The sequence below is a fragment of the Neodiprion pinetum genome, chromosome 2, assembly GCF_021155775.2.
Source record: "Neodiprion pinetum isolate iyNeoPine1 chromosome 2, iyNeoPine1.2, whole genome shotgun sequence".
In the NCBI taxonomy this organism is placed as follows: domain Eukaryota; kingdom Metazoa; phylum Arthropoda; class Insecta; order Hymenoptera; family Diprionidae; genus Neodiprion; species Neodiprion pinetum.
Window position 1 is genome coordinate 11684385 of NC_060233.1, and position 22244 is coordinate 11706628.

At 37.2% G+C, this 22244-nt stretch overlaps 3 protein-coding genes across 4 annotated transcripts; 1 reads left to right on the top strand and 2 right to left on the bottom strand.

The window, feature by feature from the left end:
• Positions 1-659: 659 nt before the first annotated feature.
• fz (frizzled) lies at positions 660-8171 on the bottom strand. The gene is made up of 2 exons (XM_046612516.2): positions 6782-8171; positions 660-5317 (listed from the first exon to the last, which is right to left on the bottom strand). The coding sequence occupies exons 1-2, from the start codon at positions 7953-7955 to the stop codon at positions 4797-4799; spliced, it is 1695 nt and encodes a 564-aa protein (XP_046468472.1). The 5' UTR covers positions 7956-8171; the 3' UTR covers positions 660-4796.
• A 1818-nt stretch (positions 8172-9989) lies between these two features.
• On the top strand, positions 9990-14740 carry LOC124212471 (uncharacterized). Of its 2 annotated transcripts, none has more exons than XM_069133603.1 (4): positions 9990-10244; positions 10696-11196; positions 14069-14333; positions 14530-14740. In XM_069133603.1, the coding sequence occupies exons 2-4, from the start codon at positions 10809-10811 to the stop codon at positions 14732-14734; spliced, it is 858 nt and encodes a 285-aa protein (XP_068989704.1). In that variant the 5' UTR covers positions 9990-10244; positions 10696-10808; the 3' UTR covers positions 14735-14740. The 2 variants fall into 2 exon arrangements, with proteins under 2 accessions (XP_068989704.1, XP_046468481.1); XM_046612525.2 differs by having other exon boundaries at positions 9991-10525.
• Positions 11888-21625, bottom strand: LOC124212465 (transient receptor potential channel pyrexia-like). The gene is made up of 10 exons (XM_046612515.2): positions 21129-21625; positions 19674-19998; positions 19387-19574; positions 18830-19307; positions 17733-18755; positions 16861-17109; positions 15085-16542; positions 13410-13531; positions 13106-13196; positions 11888-12817 (listed from the first exon to the last, which is right to left on the bottom strand). The coding sequence occupies exons 1-7, from the start codon at positions 21386-21388 to the stop codon at positions 15679-15681; spliced, it is 3387 nt and encodes a 1128-aa protein (XP_046468471.1). The 5' UTR covers positions 21389-21625; the 3' UTR covers positions 11888-12817; positions 13106-13196; positions 13410-13531; positions 15085-15678.
• Between the last annotated feature and the right edge of the window lie 619 nt (positions 21626-22244).

Genomic DNA, 22244 nt, shown 5'->3' on the forward strand with positions numbered 1-22244 from the left:
CCTGACAACTGTACAATTCAAATTACTTTAGCCCCACCCAGCACACCTTCTCAAACGAATGTTACTATTACTTTACTACAAAGGGAAAAATTACGTCATTATTAAGAGTTAGTTTTTAAAGTAAAAATTGAACTAACAAAGCAATAAAAATCAACTTTCAGCCTCCATGTAGATGATGCCACAAACAGTTATAATCAAATACTGGTTATACTTTTATAAAAAAAAATACTGGATAAAATGAAATGAATAAAAAATATTGGATGCTAATATTTTGACGAATAAAATATGGCATTTTATCACCGGCAAAGACATTCTCCAATTCTATAACTGGGCCAATAAAAGCAAATGAAAAATAAACGATTTTCAATATTGGAATCCTTAACATAGATGTGGTTAGGGCAAGATGACATCGCATTGGGTAACAACCAGAAGATGGTTTCAAAGAAATTTCTCGAATACGAAGGAACAGAAAGCATCGTGCAAGCTCGTGGACTTTAAATTTAGTGGCAATGAGTCGATCTGGGGTGAAATATGCAATTTTTAAAAACCGCTCTTATAATTAAATATAACACCCAGTCAATGAGGCAGATGATTTCTTCTGAATTTAAGGATCCCAATTTAACAAGAAAAGTAATTTAATATACGATCAGTATTGTCCATTCTATTTCAATGTTTTATTTCGCATATTGTTCTTATCACAACGGTGTGAAGAAAATGTTCAACCCCACTTGGCAGTGTTTATAATAGGTGCGTGACCAAATACGCAAGAGACGGGATTCAATAAGTTCTTTTGAGCCTAAGAATGTTTTCCTCTATTTTAAAAAAGGAGTATTAAAAACGTAGCGGGAATAAAAATATCTCTAATTCTGTACGTCGTTTTCTCTATAGTGATACATCATGAAAATCCGATTTGCGGGTTGGAAACCTTGAGCTTAGGAATCACATGCGTATTTTAAAAAGTAATGAAACTCATTCGCAGACTCGACAAAGCCTTAATTGCTCATTGGCCTTTTTTTAAACCACACTACGCGTGTAGTGATAAATTTCCTTACTTATCAAATAATTAAGTATACATCATTCCATCTATTTTCGGATACATATTCATATCAAGCAGAGTAACTATGTTTAACAGTCAACGTACACATTGTAATAGAGGTGAATGAATTTCTTTTTCAACAAATTTACGTAGAAAATGAAGTAATTCTTTTTTTATCATCAAAAAGTATGACTGTATTTTACAAATACAAGGGTAAAACAAACGACCGTTAATATTTCGGCTGATTAGCATCGCTATATTAAAATTCATGATACCAATGACTGTCGAAGTTCTTTTGTGAAGTTAGTACCTCGATTGAAAATTTTGTCCCTTACGCGATGGGAAAAATAAAAACCGAAAATTAAAGCAGCGTCGAATTAATGGAAGAAAATAAATTTCGACACGCTCTACCTTCGGTCTTCAGTGGTGTAAATTTTGAAAGAAATAAAATTAATATAATAATTAGATAAAATGTACAGAATACCTTAATACTATTAATAATTCATAATATACGTATATACATGAGAATCGCTTGACTAACCGTCCTTCTTCATATTTTGTTGAAAAAAAAAGACATTGAGAAAGTCAAACCTTGTTTACTACATAAGCATGTAATTATAGTAATATAAAAAAAGGTATGATAAAACATTACATGATAATAATTTGGTAAAAATTAGGACAAATGTATACTTCATAACATATTATTTAAATAGCAGAACATTATCTTATACTATCCAATTCAACTTGTACCATAAATCGATACAAAGTCATGTCAACACGCCATACTTAACAACGCATACGTACACACACACACCGAGCTTTATGAATCAAGAGATTTCTAAAAATAGTTGTACATAGCGTTTTAGAACAGATTCGGTGTTCAAATGATGGGAAAAAATTTTGCGCTTCGATGTGTCCCCAAAAATGAACGATGCCAAGAGAATAAAAATCGGATTAAAACCAAAGTTGGACTGGCAAAATCAAAACTAAGTGACTGTTATAGAATTTGTCACAATCTATTACATTTAAAAAATAACTGTTTGTACTCGTTAGTTGGTAAATAAATCCAAGTTAAGGGTAAATTCCTTTTCAATTTGAAAATGCAACGAACTTTGACCTGACATGAGAACTGTTTATTAGTTATTACACCTTATGCTGTAAATCTTGGATACGATAACAGTATCGGTATGTATATTTTTATTTATATAAAGAATAAATGCCTATAATAATTTGACACAAGTTTGCGTAACATATAGCAATGATAAGTATGTATTCACGCGTGTGCGGCAACAAAAACATGCACACTTATAAAATTACGACGATTTATATTATAGAATATATTCTCCGCAAGCGTTTCATAAGGATAATTTACACGACATACAGAAGCTCGATAGTTTCAATGGACGAATTGAGATTGTATGTTACGAAATAATAGTTACAGATAGTGAACAATGTAGCGACCAATGTTTAACAGGAAAGACCGAGGGAACAGCAACAGTTTTTTTCCTCAGGTGATACGAATTGTAGCGTGACTTGAATAGTAAGAGCACGTTCTTTTACTTAATTAGTCAACCTACTTCGTGAGCAAGTTAAAGAACATGCCCGAAAGTTGCGCAACTTTCTTAAATTTTCGGCAAACTTAATCACCATTTCTGGTAATTTTTCCTGCCCGTTGCCGTATTTTTAATTAGTTAAAAATATCCTCCGAAATTTTTATGCGATGAGCTCGATTATTTATGTTTACTTTTATCTTCATTTCTATTATTCAACCCAGCACGGCAGTATAATATTTATATACATGAGTATTTAAAAATATATTATGCTAAACCATAACTAGAGCTGCATCTATGTACAGGATATCCTATTGCAGCATAAGTTTTCCCATTACACTTAAAGGAAATTCTTACGTACTTGTATTAACTTATGCATAAGATCTAATTCTCTAAAAATATTTTCCGCCCAGAGAAAAAGAAGAACTATGCGTTTTTCAATAATAAAAAATTTCAAATTGATCATCCAATGACAGCAATCGCAAAAAAAAAAAAATGCAAGGAAAAAATTAACGATACTCCAAAGATTGTATTAAGAAATCTATAAAGATTCGTTAGAATCTGAAAAGGTCAGAAGAATTGGGATCCATACTATGGGTGTGAACAAAAGCAACATGGCATCGCAGTGAGCGATCAGCTGTTCGTTTCGGCCCCAGTTTAAGCAGAATCACATGGACGTTAAGAAATAGAAAAGCCCGTAAAAGCGATTACACTTTTATTTTGTCACATTGGGATGGCAGTGTAAAATATGTGTTAAAAAACTACTTTTATCATTAAATACAACTGGGTTAGCCTCTGTGGTACGTTTCCTGCCAGAAGATGGAATCTTTTGGTATTTTGGATCCCAATATAACTAAGCCTTCGATAATTAACGAATGACTAACTCTCAGCTCAAACATCACCAAGTTTTCGGTACCAAGAGTTTTATCTTTTCATGTATTAGGGCTATGCGATTAATCGATTGATCCTAGACTTCGATTAATTGGTTTTTTCCCCAATTAATCTTTATTCAACTTCATCAAGCATCCATGGTATTTACATGCTCGCTTGATCCTCCTTTGCTCTTGAATTTGGGTTTGAGCTACATCCAAGATCCAAATATCAGCATGTAACGAGATAATTGAAATAGGAGTGAAAAGTCACTCTCGAAATAGATTACGGTATTCTGTAGCAAGTCATACTTTTGACTTGTGCAAATCATTCTATAAATAAATATTGAGATTCCGGCATTTAATAATTAATTGTCATGGTTAAAATGGAATCTGTTGCCGCGATACTAAATATACAATTAATTCTAGTGAGTTTACATCTAAACAGACAATAAATGTGTTTGTTAAAGTGATTTTTATCACCTTCAACTTGTCTATAAAGACGATTTACGTTTTCGGAAAATGTCTTTTCGACAAGATCTCCAAGGAGTGAAAACGTGTATTTGAAAATATTATTCATATAATTTATCCTACGGAATTTCTATGTTTCTGTTTTTATGTCAGCAGTCAAGAAAAGTCAGATCTGTGCACAAACTAGCTTCTCGCGAGTTTTAGTCCATCAACTCTTCAAGTCTGACAATGATGGATACAAGTTACAAGTATGAAAACACTAACACTTATAAAATATGCTCCAGTACAAAACCTTACGGGCAAATCCTTGAAGATAAAACTTTCGCGAAATTACGATGGTGAGTTTAAATAACGTGCAATGATAAAATAACATTGTGTTAAACCTAGTGGTAAAACAAGAAAAAAATTAATCAGACTTGGTTAGGTAATAGCTGCTAATTATGTCACATATTAAAGCTACCCTTGTAAAAAAAAAGTGGCACGGGAGAGAGCGATTTTTAATCAGATTTTTTTCGAAGTTCTACTGCACTTATAGACAATAACGAATCAAACGTCATTTTGTCTTGTCGAACATTATCATGAAATGCGTACAACTTACTATCGTTGTACACACTATATCAAAGAAGTAAACCGCACCAGCTTGTTATAGATATTAAAAACAAAATTGCGATGAAAAATACTCGATATATGTATAAAAATTGACATGATTGTTGCATAGAAACCACTGGGAATGAATAAAAAAATTTTGTTCAAACAGCAATGTTTGAATGACAGTGAAAATGAAAGTAAATGAAAATGAGAAAATATAAAACTGGTTTGATTTTGATGCGAAGTTATTATCAAGAGTCATTAATAGAAGGAAATGAATCTTCAAACATAAGCTTCGGTTCGCCGTCCCTGAATGCGGTTGAAAAATTGCCTCCAACTAGTCAGCGTCTTGCTTGACCAGACCCAAAAGCTACTGGTTATCCCGACAATCATTGCCATTAGATACTTGATCATGAAGACTTCAAATTCCGGACGACGACCAAGGTCGCGTGTTCGTTCGCCAACGGGACAAGGAATTGAGTACTTGATGCATTTTTCCGACCACCAATTGAGCATCCAATGATCGAAATAGGCTTGCTCGTAGAATAAACAAGCAATAACTATCAACGCAGGCACTGTGTAAAGCACAGAAAATATACCAATGCGAATCATTAGTTTTTCAAGCTTGTCTGTCTTAGTTCCGTCGTGTTTCATTACTGTGCGAATGCGGAACAGCGATACAAATCCTGCAAGGAGAAACGCCGTTCCCAGTACCAGATAGACGCACAACGGCGCCAACACAAAGCCTCTCAGTGCCTTGACGTTCCACAACCCCACGTAACACACTCCGGACAAGATATCCCCTGAAAAATAAAACAAAAATTTAATTATTGCGGCACGACTTTAGCATTACAAAATGCCAAAATACAAATTTGTATCCCCTCACTGACACGGGCTTACATACGGTGAATTCAATTTCTCTGTTTGGATTTTAGGATAATTTGCACTCACATTTCACGGGATCTTGTGAGAAGATTGCATTTGTTCTGATATGCTAAAATCCACTATAAATATAAAAATAAGTGCACAAAGAAAGAATTTATTGAAACTGCCAAATGAATTTAGATAAAATGTAATAATTGTCTCAAGCTACGGAAGTTTAAAAAAATTGCTGGGCTGAATTCAATAAAACATAGTTGGAGAACTAATTAAGAGGTATATAAGAGTTGCTGAAAAAGTGAGTGTAATGAAAATGAATTTTCGCTGATTTGTGGAAAAACTTTGATATTGCTTGAAAATTTGTTAAAATTTTTCATAATTCTAGCTTTTTTAAAAATATTTCTTGAACTGCATTTTAAACTAATCACAACTGTTTTAAAAAACCTTTTATTAGATCTGAGCAATTCACCCCCGTTTTCTATTACGTAGTACTATAAGAACATAAGCAAAATACCAGAAGTCGGGGTTTCTTTAGTCTAGTGATGCAAAATATGTTCTGAACAAATATGAATTTTCTCTCTAAATTGGGCCAATTATCATCTCCAGCTCGACTTGATTAAAAATATTGAAAAAAAAAATATGAAAATTCAAATCATTTCAAATTTTTGTTACACAAAAAATTTCCGAATGTCTACTCAATTTAGATTTGAAAATTCTCAGTTTTTTCTCTGTTTCTCTAACTTATCATCTTTACATGTCGCGTTTCGCATACTGACCCTGTTATTCATAACATAATTATCAGCTATATAGATAAATACTGATAATCGAGTGAATGCAGCAGTGAAACAAACAACTTGAAAAAAACTTATAATTTACCGTAGCAAGTAGGAACAATTGTGAACAACTAATTTATTTAAATTATAAATTGTGATTTATCAATTGAAAGATCTCATAGAACACCATAATTTACGAAATTTTTAAGAAGATCTGCATATATTTCCTAATAAATTTCCAGACATTTGCTTTACTTTTCTATACATACAAAAATCTTGTAACAGTTCCCAGTTTACATGGTTTTGATTGGTCAACGTGTGATTTCTAAGAATTCTTTTTTCGTTAGGAGAATAAGGAATAATATAAAATTTTTGAATGAAGCTGACGCTAGCAGCCAGAGTTCGCAGCCTGCAAACTTGCCGTTTTTATTAAATTAAAGCAGTCAGACTCGGTGATCAAAATTTTGTCACTCCTCATGTAAAGATACTAATATCAGAAAATCTTAGAAGTGAACATTATTAAATTACCCCATTTGTAACAAGTTTAATATGCTTGGCTGCTAACTTTGACTGCTAATAACAGTTTCATAGATTCCAAGGCCTATTGATACTTACCCTCAACTTTCCCCATGGCAAGAATGGTGATAGTTTTGACGGCAGGAACAGCCCAAGCAGCCAAATGAAAGTACTGCGAATGAGCCTCGATCGCTTCGTGCCCCCACTTGAGTCCAGCAGCAAGGAACCAAGTAAGAGTGAGAATGACCCACCAGATGCTGGAGGCCATGCTGAAGAAGTACAAGACCATGAAAAGCACGGTGCACAATTCGTGCTTGGTCCCCTGCGTGACGGTGGATATCGTCTCGAACCTGACATTCAGAGGCGGAGAAAAGGGTTCGCGGCAGGAAATGGAGTTGCCTGCAGCCCATCCGACGACATAGACGAGGGCGACCATCAGATAGCAAACAGAGAGGAAGATGATTGGCCTTTCGGGATATCGAAAGCGGTCCGTGTCAATGAGGAAGGTCAGAGCGGTGAAGAAGCAGGAGGCTGCGCAGACGGAGGCCCAAGTGCCAACCCAGATTCTAGAGAAGCGGCGCTCTTTCGGAGTAAAGAACATGTCGTCGCAGGGTGCGCCACAGTTCGGCTCTGTGACATCCCCTACTTTAAGACTGTAGCCAAGGTCGTGAGGAACCTGGAACTGCATAGAGCAGACAAAGCCAAAGTCTCGAGCACCGAAGAGGTCACTGCCATCGGATGGCCGGTTATTCCAGCCAGGATGATACTCTGCTCTGGGACCTTGGGACTGCGGTTCGAGTGGTCTGGAAGGCTCGGTGGATGCAGTATTGTTGTCACCAACACAGATTTCGTCGTGACCGAAAACAGGGAACTTTGAGCACTCCAAGTTGTCCGGCCAGAGGAAGCCGAAGCGATTCATGAGTGACTCACAGCCAGCTTTTGCACTCTCACAAAGAGACCGGCAGGGCCGTATTGCCTTCTCCAATATCGTGCAGACCGGAACGTACATTGAGCACAGAAAGAATTGCAAGTCTGGGCTGCACTTTACCTTGACCAGTGGGAGGAATTGGTGTACCTCGAGACCCGCTTCTTCCTGCTTCTGGTGGCTCATCAGGTTCGGCATGATCGTTTCGTTGTACGGAATGTTCATGCACATCGGTATCGTTATCGGCTCGCATCGCCCATGATGTTCAAGGGGGTCTCGCGCGTGAAGCCCAAGACTCACGTTGACGACGTCCGCCACGATCAGGTACGCAAATAGAAGCGACAACATATTTAGACGCTTTTGCTACGGCGATCAGTAATTCGGAGTGCGAAAACCAACGACTGTGCTTAATATTTCCGTACGTCATACGCGGACATATTTCACTTTACTCCGAGCTATCAATATCGCTCACTTTATTAGATGCATTTCTTTTGTATGTACTTAATCCCGTATGCATAAGAGTTCACCATAAACAACGCAAGGATTGTAAACAGACCCTTAACTACGAGCATACACTGAGAAGGGAACGACTAGCGCTTTGCTAAAATCAGTTTACCACAGAGCATATACTACTGGAGGTAGTATACACCCAGTGGTATGCACCCATTCCAACGACCTTGCAAAAAATGCGGCCGATGTGATGAGAGAGAGAAAGATATCCTCGGGTTTCTCCGTCTATTTCACTTTGCATTTAATTCTGTGGTAATAGAATGTCATCCGGTCTCAAATAAGAAAGTGGAAGTGGAAACTTGTATCACCCTATGGTATCACCCTGCTGCACGCGAAGCTACCTCTTGTAGTATGTGCTCTTAACGTTTACAATCAACCCTACAACGGCTGCCACATTCCCTAGAAGTTAATCGTCTTTAAACTTTTGGACACGACAGAATTTACAGTTGTGCTTGTATAATCGCTGGAAAGGACAATTGTGATTTCTATCACTTCCAAAATTTTCAAACAATTTTACTACTCTATCAGTAAAACTAGAAGATTTTTGAAAAAAAGGGTCTGAAATAAGACCAATATGGTGGGTAATATTGCTGTCCGATGTAAGGCCGGATCGCCGGAATCCGCAGTAACGGAACAGAACGCAGACGAGATCTAGTGGATTTCTGAGTCCGTTCCGGGTTTTGAAAAATCCTGCCATCCCATGTATATACCAAAATTTCATGGAACGATGGAACGATGTAGATTCATATTTGTGCTATTCGGGTTCATTTGTCTGTTTGGATAAAGATTTTGCATCACTGTATACAATTTATTTAATTAGGTCTTATGTCAAATTCATTTTTGTACATACATGTATTTAATTATTTCATAAAATGAAAATTGACCCTCCGGAACTCTGTTCCGGAATTTGGGTACATGGAAAGCACTCACGATTAATAATCGCACTGTGTACAAACTCTTCTTTCGTATTTGTATATATACTACTCCTGCAGCGCTCGAAACAGAATGTTGTAATATGCGGATACTGGACGAATCCACCATTCCGTAAAAATAAAACGCGATAAAATTACTGGAACGCAGATTTTAGTGACTTTTCCGTCCATTCCGTTCCGTCGTTGCGGATTCCGGCGATTCGGCCCTACGTGGGGCAGCACCATAAAGCAGACCTGCTTTTCAAGAATCTTTGCAAAGGATATATTAGTGAGTGGGATGCATCATGGATGTATTCGAGCTCGAAGATTGTTAAAAACGGTTAACCTAATGGGTTTTTGTGTGTTTTATGAGATTGTAGATTTAATAGCTCCCGCCGATAAAGAAGCCACCGATCGCTGATACGGCTTCTTGTGGTCGATTAGGTCTCGACTTTTTTTTTTAAATGCTCCGTTATTTATATTATTTCCTTCCTTATAGATTTCAAAGAAATCAGCAAAACACAACTGCCTATATATCAGCTTTTACGGCTTCATCTGCCACGACCGTTATGATATTCTGCCCTCTGCATATGTTAAAAAGGGGAGCTTTCCAGCAACGACACAGAGCGACACAGTCGGACACAGCTGCGGAGCATGGTTGGACACTGTGTCGGATTCATTGCTGCCAATTTTTTAGTTAGAGATTTTATTTTCGACGCATGGTATTGTTTATATTTATTTATTAAATGCAATGATAATCTACACGCGTTTCACAAATGTTTTTTTTTTCCTGGAGCGCTCAATGATCCTAGATTTTTCGTATAACGCATGAGCGGACTCTAGTGACTGAATTAAGAACCTCAGAGCGTTCCAACAAGCACCAAGGCACAGTGTTCGACCGTGAAACACAGTGTCACACTGTGTCTCCTTGCTGGAAAGCTCCTAAGAATAGTGTATCTACTATTATCGACCGGACACCACAGCATCTGTTGACTGAAGATTTTTCAGTCACGCAGTAACGTCTTTGCTTATTATGTGAATTATCCACAGACATTTTTAACAGTTTTTAATTCATTCTAGTCGTCATGCGCACAAGCACACGAATCAAATAAGCCGCATAACTTCGACCAATGATATTTTGATGTATCATCGGCGCAATGATGATAATAATATCAGAACACTAGAAGTCCGACAATCGGCGTGAACGGTTGTCAAGGTTCGTCGAAACGTATTCGCAAAAAACAAATCATTTAGAATTCTCAAAACGTGTTCTTTCACATTCAAGTTTTTCAATTTTCGGACTCATCAACGATTACAATTAAATATACACATTTGAATGCAATTAAACAAGTAAAGAACAGCGTTCGGCAATTTATCTACACACTTAAGTACCACGAGTGAAAGTGATCATCGGTATGGCATTGAAATTAGGAAACTGTGCAAAAGGGGGATATTTAAATATCCTACAAACGGCTTTATCGCGTCATAAACACACAGGTCTCTGTTCCGTTTCAGTATCAAATTTTGTTTTTATTGTTATTATATTTTTATTTTCCCAATGCATGGATTGCAGAAATCTGCAAATGATTGACACCTAAATCCTTAATATAATTATAAAGTTGTAAATTTAAGTGAACATAATTATCACAGTAAAACTCAATTTTCAGCTGTACTTAGTGGAGATCTAAGAAATAGCAATGAAAACAACCAGAAGAAAAGTCTGCATGCCTCTGCAGTAAAGTCCTACCCATCTGCTCCCACGATACCGCTACCCCAGAACATGACCCAGATATTTGGAAACGAAACGGGTCGTTTCACTCCGGAGAGAGCACGAGATATAACGGGACCTATATTGTTCTGCCAGGCAAATGGGCCGGCAACTTTTTCCAATACTAGATCAGAAGGTCTTAGTCTTGGGGACTGCACGACCCAAGATAATCCCGAACACTCGTTCACTGATTCGTATGATTGTACTGGCGCCGTGAGTCTCAATGGATCTATGCAGAGCAATGTTCCGCAGCCATTTTCCTCCGAGGGTAAATCTATGCACCTCAATATGCCCGGCGGCATATGGTCCAGGGATGATAAATACATCGCCTATGATATGCAGAACTCACACTATTCCAAGAGCAAACTCTGCTTGCAGAACAGAAGTAGTACCACCAAAGGTTTGTGATAAAGACACCAATGTTTAAAACTTTAATTTATAAACTTGATCACTGAATATTTCCAATTCCCAAATATTCCTAAAAAATATTCTAGCAATTTAATAGCAGCATATTAAAACCAGCTTCAATTTTTCAAAATCATTTTATGCTACTAGCAATGAATTGATACCAGGTTCTACTATCGGACAAAGTCAAGATATAAGCAGATAAAGTTTTATAAAGTACTGAATCATGGTAATAAATATGTTCTACAGCGTACAATGTGAAGTTCAAGAAAGAATGCGCTCTATCATCTGAATTAAAAAATTAGGAATAGAGAACGAATCATTTAAAACGTATTCAGCAATGCTATTTTCTTCAGTGATGGTGAACACTTTACTATGTAATTGAAATTATTCAAAGGTAATTGGAATAATACATATCACGATATTAACAATTTAAGAATAGGTTTCATAATCAAAACAGTTCAAATGATAAAACTCTGGTATTTTTGATACAATTTTCATGTTTTTGGGCGTATTTTTCTTATTAATTTCATTGCCACAAATTGTCGGAAAAATATTCAAGAAGTTTTACTTTCCTGAATAGTTATAATTAGCATTTCTAATCGTTGACAAATATCTGTTGTACTGTACTTGCATGAATTTGTTTTTATCCAATCTGAAATATTTGTTTGACTTTTTTCAGTCAATGTCTATAAATCTGTATGGTGAACAAAGTACATCCAAAAACGTCAGAGTTTAATCTTTTTAAACCATCTATTTATAAATCTGTTTCTCAAATTGTTGAGACCTCAGCTTGTGATATTGGATTTCGCTTAGATTTATTTCTGTTGTATATTAAGGTTGTTGTTTTATTCGTGTTCATCGGCTTCAGCATCAATAACATTACTGGTGATTTTTTCCACGTTTTTTTCCCTTTTCTTAACTGTTGGTTCAGATGGTAGGCCGTACCACACTGAATGACAGACACCATGCACACTGATGAATTTTTCATACTCATTCAGGCAGGATATTCAAATTTCTGAGCTACTGTTAAGTGAAGGAAAAATTTCGGTTGCATGGTTCAAAATTACGGTCCAGCAATATGGTTTCTCACACTAAGTCCAAATGAATAGATGTGAAACGATTTAGCTGATTAAATATGGAACGTTAACAAAACGTGCTTGCAGCAACAGATCCTAACTTGGATCTGTTTCACGTCAGTCCGCCAAAAGTCAGCATAGATATTTTCTATTACTGTATGTACATATAATTTAAAAGTAATACTTGTGATTACTTATATTTCTTCAAACACCTTTTTGGAAAATTTTATTTTCGAAACCTGTACAGTGTGTGTAAAGTGCCCCATTTCTGACCAGTGCTCGTAAATGAGGTTGGCACATGCGCACAGCTGAATAACTCAATTTTACGCACTGTGGCATTAAACATACGTTAACTAACCCACATTTTAAACGCTGTCAGTGGCACATTTGTTGCTCCTCGAATCAAAATGTCCTTCGTAGGTGTCGAAAAAAGTATCGTGTGTCAGACGTGTTGATAAGCGATATCTGACTCATGCGATTCCAGCACTTGCTTCCGGTGTGCGCCTGCACTCGTCGAAAATCGCGCACTTTCCGCACCTTTAACATAATATACTACTAATTGCCCTGTAAAAACAGGTTGACCACACAGGTGGAAAACCTGGAATTGTCGGGGAATTTTTAATTGGGTCATAGAAAAAACTGAAAATATCAGTTTTATATCATTGGAGTTAGAAATAATTTTTTGAGGTAACAAGTTTACTTTTTTTCGTTGAAAAAACAAATGGCTTAAGCTTTTTTTGTACATTATATTTATCATCAATTCAATTTGAATTTGAACCAAATATAGAGTTAATAAGCTGAATGATTTAGATTTTAGTGGCTTACTAGAACTGGGAAAATGTCAAGATCTTGAGTTTTAGGTCCTGGAAAACCTGGAAATGTAATGGAATTTTTTTCACAAACATTTGTGCCCATCCTGAAAAAGAAATTACAAAATATTGATAATTTTATGAAACATAGCAGGCATTCAGGATATCAAATCATTTCTATAGATTTTAATTCATCAGTTTTATTCTCTACATTGGAGTATTGTAACATATTCAGCTACATCATAAAATCAACAATGTAACAAAGACTTCGAATGGATCGTTTATACATGGTAATTGTTATACTGTATTTTGCGTCATACCTCCCAGACTTGAATTACGACTTGATTTTACTTGAGCTGCTCCATGGAATATGTTACAATGTAGTCGTCCTTGATGATTATTCACTGCATTTACTCAACAACATATGCACTGAAAGCAGCCTCTGAAAATTAGCACGTTCTCTATCAACAAGTAAAAGGATGAATTCAAATGAGTAGGAAAGGATTAATACCATTTTTTTCTTTTATTACAATCAGAAACTAATACACTATCATGTACTAATCGTGTCTCCTCTAATTTTTGTAAAATGATGTGATAATTGACATTTGACTTTATATCGTAAAAACGATTTTTGGCATAAATTAATATCAAACCATAGTTTACTTCTACCGTAATCGGCAGTTCTTTATCGATAGAAGCCAAAAAAAACTTCGGACAATGTTTTTTTTGTGTGAAACATTCTCTGGTCCCAAATACAAAAATAGCTGTAGGAAAAAATTCTGTCCATTCTTTTTTCCAGATATATGAATTATACTTCTATTTTTGAATAGCTGATTTGTAAACGCGAAAAGTCCAAATGTGCGGTTCAATAAAACCAAATATAGTCATTAAATCTGAACTTCATTATTATTATTAGTTACTTTATTCTTGTAAAATGACCGCCTCATTAAACTCAGAAGCATTTTAATGTGATATTTAGGTGCTGACATTAACATCATTGCAAGAAGTTTACTCTCCAAAAATTTATACTGTACCAAACCTGCTCATGTGATGAGCTATTCAACAGGCGCTGGTACCACACAAAATGAATCTGAAAAATCATCGAACGAATTACCTAAGACTGACGAGGAATCAAGAGCAGCAAAGCTTAAAAGAGCAGTTAAAGATTACGGAAGCACGGTTATTGTGTTCCATGTTGGCATATCATTGGCGTCTCTTGGTATCTGTTACGTAGTAATTTATAGGTTTGTTTCATATGTTTTATTGGTCTTTATTGAAAAACTGAGAGTGTTTCACGCAAGAATAATTTTTTCTTTCTTTTTTCTTGCATCATACTAAAACTACACAAAACCCATTCAAAATAATGATTATAAATTAAGGTAAATACAAGCCTTTTAGTAAACAAAGTACGATTTTGACAGAAACTATATTTTCTTTCAGTGGCGTAGATGTGCCTTCACTGATTAGTTCTCTGGGATTTGTGGACAATGAAAGGATTCAAAATATCGTATCGAATTCATCAACATTTGTTATTGCATACGCGATCCACAAATTATTCGCTCCAGCAAGGATATCGATAACTCTGGCAACCACACCGTTCTTAGTCAAATATCTGCGAAAAATTGGTGTTTTGAAGAACAAATAAAGAATGCATTCATGTGAAAAACTTATAACAAACGAGAAATTCTTGTTGTCTATTTTCCTTTGCATTTTTCGCTGGAATGTCAACTCTAAATTATTCTTTTACTAATTTGGGAACGGTTTATATTAAAAGAATATTTCTCTAAAACTGATCTTTCATTTTTGTAAAATAACCCATAATTCTAGCAGTAGACCTTCCTAAGAAACCAGTAAAAACCGATTTGGATCCGACAATGACCACTTCTGAGCAGCTTTTATACAATTTTTGGTTGCTAACATAAAATCAATAATTCCTCATTGGACGTTCATTTCTATCATATCGAATCATGCAGATAGAATATTTGTGATACTTACATGATTTGTGTACAGGAAGCAAAAGAATACGATTGAAGTTCAAAATACCCAAAGATTAAAACAAGTAGATACTATAATACGCTAATCAGGTCATATTTAGTTATAGACATTTTTTCGTCCATTTGCGTCTTTTATTAACTTGATATAACAGAGAAAAAGTATAACCGCTTGTATATTTTTATTTGTTTTTTTACCAGCATATAATTCAGATAAAAACGTGCAGCTGAGACGATCAGCTGATAACCTGGTACGACGCCATATTGGTTTCGATAAAAATTGATAAATTAAGATACCAACGTCCATTGCTAACTATGGACTTAGAGCATATACCAACAATTCACATCTAGTATTGGGCACCGCTCAATTACAATTTGTAATTAATTATATTTCACTTACAAATTACACCTCTATTGATTAGTGCGATATAAATTACAAATTACATTTGTACTTTGTAATTGGAATGTACTACAAACTGATTAGTGGAATTTATTTTTTATTTTTTCCTAATTTCAAGATAAAAATGAAATTCATTATTGACTAATTAAAAGTTTGCCCATCATTGCTCACAGCCAATGTTTGAAGTAAGACCGTATCTTACATTTCCTCTATGTTCACTACATGAGTTGCATTTCCTGAGAGAGCAATATTCCCATTCAATCTGACTAACTGTCTCTGCAAAGCACTCAAGGTTTGAGCTACGTTGTCAATTATGAGTTCTGTTTTTTCCCACCTCGAAATACTGTCGTCTTTTAATTTATCAATGTATTCAGCGAGAGTCGATAAGTCGGAAGTAGCTGTGGCTTCCGATTGGTCCTTGCAACCTTCGGTATTACTTTGTAGAGGCACGAGTGTTTCCTTTTGGAAAACCTTTTGAAGAATCATTTCTAAATTAGTTAACCGGTCCAGAATGTCAACCATGGTTGGTTCTGACATTTTTTGACCGGCTCTAGCGGTTTGTATGATGTCTTCTTTGATCGAAGAAGGTAACGTCTTAAAAATAGTGCGAAGTGGTCTGCCCGGATGAAGATAAAGTTTCGAATCAACGCATCTGCCCTGCTCGATTCTGATGCGCCAACTTTTCGGTAATAGGCGAAGTATCATTTTGTTGTAGACCACCAGATCCAGGCTGCATAGGAAATTGACTTGCTTAAAGAGGCGCTGAGTTTTTCCTCGTATCTCCAAGTCGTTGATGTCATTAACCGCTAAACCAACCATCAAGTTCATCAGAACGATGGCAGCTAAAACCAGGAAGGCGACGAATACCAGCCGTCCAAGTGTCAATGTCACTATGTAGTCTTCTTGTCCGGTAAAGAGATCAGAGTAATCGAATTCTGAAGTCATCATCACCATTGTCTTTACAAAACTCTGCCACGGGGAGCCAAATGGAGGTTCGCTCCGAAACTGGACCAAGAAACTGAAGGTGAAGCCAATCACAAGAAAGCCAAACGTCAATAGTACCTGTGAAGAAGAAATGGATTGTTAATGAATTGGTAGTTTCCTTTCCGATGTTTTCGGCAGGTTTATGGAAATAGTTTTTACCCGGGTTTTAACAATGTGGATCCCTACATTCCGGAGACGCCATCTGATGGCATTAAATATACCACGCTATACATATAACTGCCGTGGGCGTCGTATTAAATTACGTGGTTTTTATCCCATTTATTTTACTTTAAATCCGTTTATCGTAACAGAATAAAAGTCTGATAGCTTGCGCGATATTTCCCGTGCATCGATATTTGCACAATAGGGATCCCAGTATCAAATGCACGTCTGTACCTTAATAACGTTAGTGGCCACTTTGGAAAACATTAGTACGTAGTAACCCCATTCTGGGAAACGAGACAGCAAAAACATAAGCTCAGTCCAAGCTAGTAGGACGGCCACGGCAGCCACGTGACGCGTCCATTCGTTAACGTTGTGATCAGCGAATACGACCAAGGTTGCAAGTATGAAGGAACCCCACTTCACCCAGGATTCAAGTTCGCGAAAGTAGATCCAAGAACGTTGCTGCCCGTGTAAGAATTCCTGAAAATGGTGAATTACTACTTGTCAAGTACTGACCAACACTTCAATTATGGTATTTTTGTCAATTTCATACATGCATTTGGATTGACTACATTATTTACTAACTTTTCATATTCTATCAACCTTTAACCACCCAACATTAAGCTTTGAGTCTAAATCCATTTTTATCATCAACTACCAACCTATTGCGGTTCCGCCCGCGAATATTTTCCAATGCTTTTTCTTGCAAAATTATTAAACAGCCATATACTCTTCCGGACTTTTTTTGTAGAGCTTAAATTAAGACCTTGAAAACTCTTGGACATAACTTTCCTCTACCTATATGATTTTAGGTAGTCTTCGCATAAGTGTGTGATCCCGTTCCTATTTGACTTACAAATATTGTTCTGTTTCAAACCTGTCCAGACATTGTAGCTATCTACCGAAAAAAAAAGAATCGAAATCGGTATCGTAGATCTGGAGTTGTAAGTTAAAATACGAACAGACTGACAGACGTTAAGTTTTCCATACTGTAGGAAAGAAGAGATATAATGCAGAATCCCTGTTTTTCGTTACCATGATACTACATTAGGTCGTAAGAATTATCGTAATTGTTGATAATTATCAATATGTTGTAAAATTACCAGAATGGCGATAGGCACAAGGCTGAAAACCAGGATATAACTGCTCATCTGTGTGTTAAGAATAACCGGCGGTTCCTCTCCTTTATCCTCGTAGTAATAAATTCCAGTGATTAGTTGTGTCGTAGCAACGACAAACACTGCGTAAAGTGCTAGATTGATCATAAAAAAAGGGCTGAGAGTCCGCCATTTCAGGTACAAGAAACTTTCAATCAGGGGATGAATGAGTAGGCGTTTTTGGTTGAATTGGTTCCCGCTGTTAATGAGGGCATTAACAACTCTCATCTGCTCCATATTTATGCCGCGAGGTGTTAATATACTGTAATCAAGAGTGATTAGACAATTGGGCTCATTGATTGTGTACTCGTTGATAGTGATGGCAGCGTCGAATACCGATTCGAGAAATTCGACGGGCCTAGGAACGTTGTAAACGAGGAAATCCATCGCAGACATACTTTTGCGGTCAACGTCTTTTGTTACGACGGATAAATCGGCGCCGGCATCTAACAGCAATTTAATGCTCTCTCTGCTGCTGTGATAGCACGCCACATGCAGCGGTAGCCACCCGTGATTGTCCTGTACGTCAATAATGTCAGTTTCACGACTTAGTAGGGCGGCCACGACTTCATAGTGATTCTGTGTCGTTGCTAGGTGCAAAGGGGTCGCCTTGGTGTGTGGATTCTCCGTCGTTGTAGATAGGATGTCCGCACCGGCTTCAAGAAGAATTCTCACGCATTCAGCGTGTCCGAAATACGCGGCCATGTGCAAAGGCGTCATTCCGGACATCGGCAACTTGTCTCTGGCATTAATCATCAATTTCGTCGTCGAAGGATCTCTGTCAAGCAGGAGTTGAAGAATGTCGGCAAAGCCGTGCTCGGCTGCACGATGAAACACAGTTACTCCACCGCGCAATTTGTGCTGAACACTCGCGCCGGCGTCGAGAATCTCTTTAACACAATCAACTCTGCCACTAGCGATCGCGCAATATAAAGGAGTTTCTCCCGGCTGGTTTTCCACCTCGATTATCTATGTAACAGAACAAAGGGTATTATCGCGCATGTTCAAAAAATGTTTTGAAGCGAGTGGAAGAGTAGATCTACCGTTTGCGAGTCCGGAATGCTTAGCAGTTCTTGAATCATCTCCAAGTTACCGCTTGCAGCTGACAAGTGCAAAGCTGTGTATCCATTGCTCGAGGTGGTCGTAACGTCTGCACCAGCTTCTAGGATGATGCTCACCCCTGGAATCCAATTTTCACGCATTGCCAATTGCAGAGGAGTCAATCCAACGGAATTTACAGGATCAAGGTAATTCGGTGAGTCTTCACTGTTGACTATGCTCATCAGCAGCTTCAACGGTTCCACTGCTTTCTTCATGATAGCCAAATGCATCGGAGTGTCTCCAACCGCGTTCCATATAGAGCGAGGGAAATTCGCATTCAGAAGGACTGTTATCGCGTCCAAGGAACCCAACTCAACAGCTGTATGCAATGGCGTCACGATGTGACTTTGGTCCTGATATTCCGAAGAGAGGTAATGCCGGCTGCCAGCAGCTATCAATGATGCGATTACGGCTGGATACCTGAATCGTTGATGAGATTATCTCGACTAGGCTCCAGTGATCAAATACACAAGTCAAAATCAATGCGTTATATACCTACCTGAATTCCACGTCGCCCTCTTCACGGTGGTCGATTAAATTTTCGCCTACTACATCAAGTGGCCTCATCCCTCGACTGTCAACTTTATTGAACTCAGCTCCAGCCGCCAGAAGATGTTGCACACAGATCATCTCTGTCCGTTTACAAGCTACGTGAAGAGGTGAACTCCCGAATTCTAAGACCGGTAGCTAAAAATTGAGATTATCACACTACCGTGTTTTGAAAACGGTATGCCTAAAGCTCTGACGAACTGTACTGTTTGGACGTGTTTATCGAAAACTACTCACCATGTCAATCACCGACTGATGATCGTGATCCCAAGAGTCGATCCACTCTAACCGAATTTTGTCTTTTATTTCGATTTTTTCTGTTGCTATGTTTACCAGTTCTGGGGCATGATCGAGAAGAAGCTTTACACAATCCGGATTGCCTTCCCAAGCGGCGAGATGCAAAGGTGTTCGTCCCATTGCGTCACGCGTTCCTTCTAGTTGGGCACCATTCTTGAGCAGAGTTCGCAAAATATCGGTATGTCCTAAAAAGCTCGCTATGTGACAACTCGAAATCCGATGTGGCTTGCATGTCGCGTTTGCACTGGCATCATGCTGGAGACCACTAAAAATTATGAATTTTAAGTTACATCAGAAAATGCACAATGCAAAAGATAGAAAAAAGAAAGAGAGTTGCATACATTCTACCCGATTTATGAGAATTGGGTCACAAACAAAACCTAAGAGATGATCAATCATCGAGATAATTTACTGACAGCGATAAATGTGTATCAACATGGGAAGTTTACGTGCAAAGTATTACGAGTATTAATGATGATCCCCTCCATTACAGTGTGATCACTGAACCGAATAAACAGCCCAGCAATTGGAAAAAATTTTAAATAATAGAAAAGAATAGAAAATTTGAAACCGGCTGAATCTGTTTTTTGGTCCCAAAATTACTGTTTGGATGTCTAGCTGAATCTTCCTATAGGGATAAGTGGCTAGCGATTACAAGGGATTGATAGGAATTATTAAAATGTTTAAAATCAATTAATTATAATATTGAGTGTAATTCGAAGTGTTTAGAAAATTATATTCCAAGGTACAACTAGAACGTTTTGAAATACGTCCATGCGATCACATCTACTAGGACGGCTCAGTACAAGAATTACTGTTAAATAACACCCGAGTAAAATAACTCTGTTTAGTATAATACCCGCGTACTATAAGTACGTGTCGAATAATGCTGTATCGAATAAAATCGTGTGTTATACGTTTCTGTGGAAAATACTCTGAGGCGAAAAGGTACCCACTCACCATTGACAGATTTACACGAATTCAAATCGTTATAGGATTCAAACAGAAACAACTGAATAGAAATTGAATTGTTTGAGGCGTATTGACTTTGTTCCAGATTAATTTCAATTTTTTTCAAATGAATCGAATAGGAATTATGGATAGAAACGAAACTGTGCGTTACACATTGGATCAAATTGAAATTGCGGTACAATTCAAACATAAGAAAGTATGAAGAACCTGCAGCTGTAGACACATATTCAAACAATAGAACAATCAATTCGGATGGATTTTCGCACAACGCAATACGTCTTTTTGAAAATTTTGGATTAGTAGCTAACGGCATTAAAATAAACCCGGTTCAATACTTTTTATTTTTTCTTCGTTTGCCGAGGAAGGCTGCGTAATTTCAAGATAAATTCGAAATAGCGGAACCAAAATTAACATATACCGGACCGTTCAACCTCCGCCAAATTTCCATCAACAACCGCTTGAAGGAGTTCCGTATTCAGACGCATAAGACGGCGATCCATTCTCCGTTTGGCATTTTGATGTTCTGGAAGCGTTTCCGATGACCCCATTGGCGAGGGAGACATCGGATAGTTTGGAGTTGACGGTACAGCCAACGTGACCATTAACGGAGGCAACGCAACTCGCATTTCATCGTCAGGATCCGGTTCCCCGGTAGGCAAACTGTTGTAGCCATACTTCGACATCTCTTATGTATAGACGAAGACACGGGGAAACTCGTAAAAATCGACTACCTGAATACTGACACACTGCAACAACTGTTTTACACTTAAATATTAAGACACATATATTCTGTAACCGGATTCACCTTCGGTCAGTACTAAAATAAATCGATGTTGACAGTACGTATTTTCAAATACGCTGGAATTATATTTTTTTACAGTTATACCTGACACACTGATCGACTAAAGATTACGATAACCGTACATACTTGAGGCGGTTACCAGTATAGGCCTCTAGTCTAGTGATTCATAATCTTTAAAATGGACTAGATGCAGTATCTCCTAATCGCTATCAGGCTGTTTACAACAACGTCATGACAGCTCGTAGAATCTTTGTCGCTTTAATTACATCTAAGTGATTCTAAGCTGATATACTCAAATATCGCTGAAATGGTTCTCAGTGATCGGTGGATCAAATTGATTTTAAATCCTTTTAAGGTAATTGACTAATAGCGGATCCTTAATCTTGCATATCGTTAAGTTTTTATGCGATGTGCTATAGACCTTCGGACTGATTCTCTCGATACCTGAGTTGTAAAAGAGATATAGTGAACGTTTACGATAATGATTTTGTGTATAATTTTTTTGGCTATAGGTATATTTTTCAAAAACCTGATGTTCACCATTGAAATAGAATATATGTATATATATAAAGAATCATATAGATATAGGAATCTGGAATCATGATAAATAAATTAGCTCAGTCTCCGTTACTTGCTATACGACACTGTGAAATACCTCAATTTTTCAATGGAAACTTTGGATTGGTTTCGCGGAAACTTATCCCTCTCTCGGAGAAGTGTAACTATCGATGAGGCAA